This window comes from Sinocyclocheilus rhinocerous, unplaced genomic scaffold (genome assembly GCF_001515625.1).
Source record: "Sinocyclocheilus rhinocerous isolate Xijiao unplaced genomic scaffold, SAMN03320098_v1.1 scaffold604, whole genome shotgun sequence".
In the NCBI taxonomy this organism is placed as follows: domain Eukaryota; kingdom Metazoa; phylum Chordata; class Actinopteri; order Cypriniformes; family Cyprinidae; genus Sinocyclocheilus; species Sinocyclocheilus rhinocerous.
The window spans coordinates 470,228-474,538 of record NW_015658518.1 but is presented as its reverse complement, the minus strand read 5'-3'; the positions used below and the strand labels follow the sequence as shown (position 1 = coordinate 474,538).

General features: G+C 36.1%; 1 protein-coding gene across 1 annotated transcript in view; it reads left to right on the top strand.

Annotated features, from left to right (window-relative positions):
- Positions 1–4,311, top strand: part of cracr2aa (calcium release activated channel regulator 2Aa) — a 19,443-nt gene that overhangs the window by 2,202 nt on the left and 12,930 nt on the right. Inside the window, exon 2 of the mRNA XM_016530856.1 lies at positions 3,508–3,780. Coding sequence (XP_016386342.1) covers positions 3,556–3,780 — 225 coding nt within the window. The 5' untranslated portion in view covers positions 3,508–3,555. The remainder of the gene's footprint in view (positions 1–3,507; positions 3,781–4,311) is intronic.

Below are 4,311 nucleotides of genomic sequence, written 5' to 3'. Positions count from 1 at the left end.
CTCTGCAATTCGCTCTGGCATGCTGGATATTAGCTTCTGGGCCAAATCCTGACTGATGGCGATCCATTCTTGCCTTATTAGTTCTCGGAGTTGATCACAATTTGTGGGCTTCTGCTTGTCCACTCGCCTTTTGAGGACTGACCACAGGTTCTCTATGGGATTGAGATCCGGGGAGTTGCCTGGCCACAGATTCAAAATTTCAATGTAATGATCTTCGAGCCACTTCTTTATCACTCTTGCTTTGTGACATGGTGCTCCATCATGCTGGAAAATGCGTGGATCATCACCAAATTGCTCATGGATCGTTGGAAGAAGTCAATCTTGCAAGACGTTTTGATACCATTCTTTATTCATGGCAGTGTTTTTGGGCAGAATTATGAGAGAGCCCACTCCCTTGGTTGAAAAGCAACCCCACACATGGATCATCTGATCACTCTACACAATAATCTAGAAACAATGTGAATGAACACCACAACAGCTGAAGCTGCAAACTTTGCAAAACACAAAATTTATGTCACTGCCAAAACTTTTGGCCATGACTGTATGTTGCTTTGCATAAAAACATCTGCCAATTTCATACATGTACCTAAATGTTTGCTTATTACTCAATGAGGTTATGCTTTTTGCTGTAATATTTTGGATACATAGTTTTAAGTAGAAACCTAAAAGACTTCTTGTCAGTCAAAAAGATACTTTGTCAGATCAGATACACTGTGAAATGTCTAGTTATAAAAGGGTAGTCTGTTTCAAAAGTGCAAATGGTGTCATTTTGTAAAAAGGTTTTTACAAAAAAGTTTTTAGACATGATATTTAAGTGAAGCTAGTAAGTCTCTGTCCATGCACCGAAACATTTTGAACCTCGTGGCACACTACGTTGTTCTCTTTATTGACATGGCAGCATAGATAAAGTTTTCATGCAAAGCAGTGGTGATATTCCATCTGAAGGATGGAGGTAGGCTTCACGGAGGTAGGCTTAGGTTAGCTTAGGTCAATTTACTTTTTGTATTTTCCTGAAATGTAGTAAATAATTAACAAATAATTCAAAACACAAACTTTTTCAAGGTTTTGTTTATTTATTTCTTTTTGAAATAAATTAATAATTATATTCAGCAAAGATGAATCAGTAAAGTGTAATGTTACAAAAACATCTCCTTTCAATTCATTAAAGAATCTTGACAAACATGAATCACGGTTTTCACAAAAATATTAAGCAGCACAACTGTTTTCAACATTGATAGTTATAAGAAATGTTTCTTGAGCCACAAATGAGCATATTAGTATTTCTGAGGGATCATGTGACACTGAGGACTGCTGAAAGTTCAGTTTTGCCATCACAGGAATAAAATATATTTTAAAATATATTAAAATAGAAAACAGCTATTTTAAGTTATGATAATATTTCACAACATTACTGTATGTATGTTTGATCAAATATACTTTGATCTTGAGGCGCATAAGAGACTTTTTTCAAAAACATTTAAAAAAATCTTACCGCCCCCAAACTTTTGAATTGTAGTGTACTGTATAGAGACTGTACATTGCATTTGTAACTTGAATTTATAAAGTGGGAGGGACAATGAAACATTTATCTAAACTTTGCTATTTAGCAACTTGGTTGGTTGAAATTGACTTCATATTGTGTTTTTGTTGCTGTAGACAGACATCTGTGACATGATCTTGGTCTCTCTTTAGTGGGCTAATATGGAGTTTGTGACTGATGGTTGGGTTTACTGAGGCCGCTGAAAGCATCATTCTGTTCCACTGCACTCAGAAGTTTGAAACAGCAAACTTGTGGCTTTCCCAGTCAATACCCAGAGGAAATGCGCATCACCACACTCGTATCTGTGGCATGGCTTGTCGGCTCCCATCAGTCCCATCAACTTTTAACTTGTGGTCACTGCACAAATAACGTCTTTATTCCACTAAATAAGAGAGACGTGCGTTTCAGTGTTCCAGTCCACTAGTTTCTGCTATTCTCAGCAGCCGAGGACTTATTGCTTTTTGCCTGTCCAGATGTGTTTTTTTCCCCCCAACAAGACCCTGATGCAATTCAGATGTACGTAAGTGCCACAACTAGTTTGTAGGGGTTGATTTAGCCATAAAATTCCTTTTGAAATGTTTGGGAGAGGCCTGACATCAGTTTTTACTTAGAAGCCATCGTGAAGTCTTTTTTTACTAAATATATATAGTACTAAAGAAATACATTACAAGTACACTGTACAGGCACAGAAATATTATTTAATATGTCTTTAGTGCTTTAAATGATTCACTTCATAGTGTTAATGGACTAAAATTAAACAATAGACGATTACTTCTAATATTTCTAAGTTTAAAATAATAGCTTTACTTGGATCTAATAAACTTTTTTTTTTGTAAAATTCACATTTTGCCAAAAAAAAAAAATGTAATGCTTTTCAAAATAAAGGACCATGTCACTGCAAAAACAAATATTCAGTCAATATGAAGCCTAGATAACTTATCATGAGTCTTTGACCACTTTAAAAATGTGATAAAAACATTTTTGCTTGCTAAGCACATTTTTACACACAAACGTTATTGTAGGATATGCCCGACTGCCTTCCAAAACCTTACCTGCCATATTACAGCCAACTAACTCAATTTGTAGGCAATTAAGAAGCTGTCACAGAAAAGTTGTCAGTGAGATGTGATGCTTTGTTGGGTAATGGGCTTTACAAACTTTGAAATTACTTTTGTGCAGCAGAAATGCAAAGCGAGTTTGATTTTTCTTGTTAGACAAAGGAAATCAATAATGTACATATTCAGGCTGTTATGACAGGCAAACAAAAGTTTTAATCAACACGTCTGCCAAGAAACCCAGAGGTGCAATCATTATTATAAATGTATTTCTTTTTTATCTGCTTTCTTTATTTTGCCTCAAAACACCATACCAATCTTCTTAGACTAAGAACCCACTAGAGTTGCTAAGATTTAGAGATGCAAGGAAGCATCTAAACCAATCAGCTTCTGTGACACAATAAAGTCACTCCCACAGTTTCTCTTGCTCCAAATTAAAGGGCACTACTTTAACTATTATGCTCTTAACCCATGACACAAGCCATTTTAGTTTAATAATTATTATTAAGCTTTTATTTTAAATTAATGTAAATATATATAGATAATATGCATGCAATATAAATAAGCTTGATCAGTGTCATGGTACCAACAAAGCTGGATTGGATTGGTTTGATTTTGTCAACTCGAAACTAATCCTGTAATCCTGAGTTTGTTCAGCCACCATCATGGTACAAGCTCCAGAATATCATATCGAGGTGTACTCTGTACTCGAATAACCTTTCTGAATATTCACCTTGACGCTTTCTCTATCTTCCTCCCTTTTTTTACGCTATTTCTTTTCCTGCACCAATCTGAGGTGCTCTCGTTGTCTAATTAAAGAGGTGGTTGCTAAGAGATGGCGCTCGGCGGCACTCTAAGAGGATGTGATGGGGTGTAACTCAAAAGCTTTGTTCTCTCTTCTCTTCTGTCAAGGGCTGACCCATGTGAGGAGAGTGGAGTTCGCACACACATACATACAGTATGCACACACAAATACACACACACACACACACACACATAGACAGCATGGCATCTTTCTCCAGCACCTGTGGCTCCAAGGTGGACCGGGCGTCCCATCGTAGGGGAGAAGACAGGCAGGGGACGCCCAGTGACAGCGACTGCAGTGCTGTGCTTGAGAAGACCAGGGAGTTCTTCCAGATTTGTGACATCGAGGGCAAAGGCTTCATTACACGACGGGACATGCAGGTAAGGATGTTGGGAAGGGCGTCCATGTGATTTCTCATTAGGCCTGGAGTTTTATTAGTAAAGAAGAATGGAAACCCCACAAAATGTCTCGAGTCATCTGGTTTCCCTGGCATTGTTTCAGCTGGGAACCATGAGCTAATTGAGCTAATTTGTGTTTGCTCACCCTTATAAATTGTTTACTTACAACAGAAGACAAGCAGCGATTTGAATAAAGTAATTAACTTACAAAGAAACCCAATTAAAGGCATAGTTTGTTAAATATCTAATTGGCCATTTGCAATGAAAAGGAATGTTAGTACAACATGCTTCTGTACTAAAACTCCTTTTCTTTTCTTTTTTCTTTTCTTTTCTTAATATAAATGAATAAAATCATTTGTTATGGAAATTATTACAGTGAATAAATATCTTTCTAACTATTTTAAGCTCTAAAATATTTGATCACTGTGATTGATTTTATCCCTATGTAATTATGAAAAAAAAAATTATTAATTTGTTTAAATGAGATATATATATATATATATATATATATAT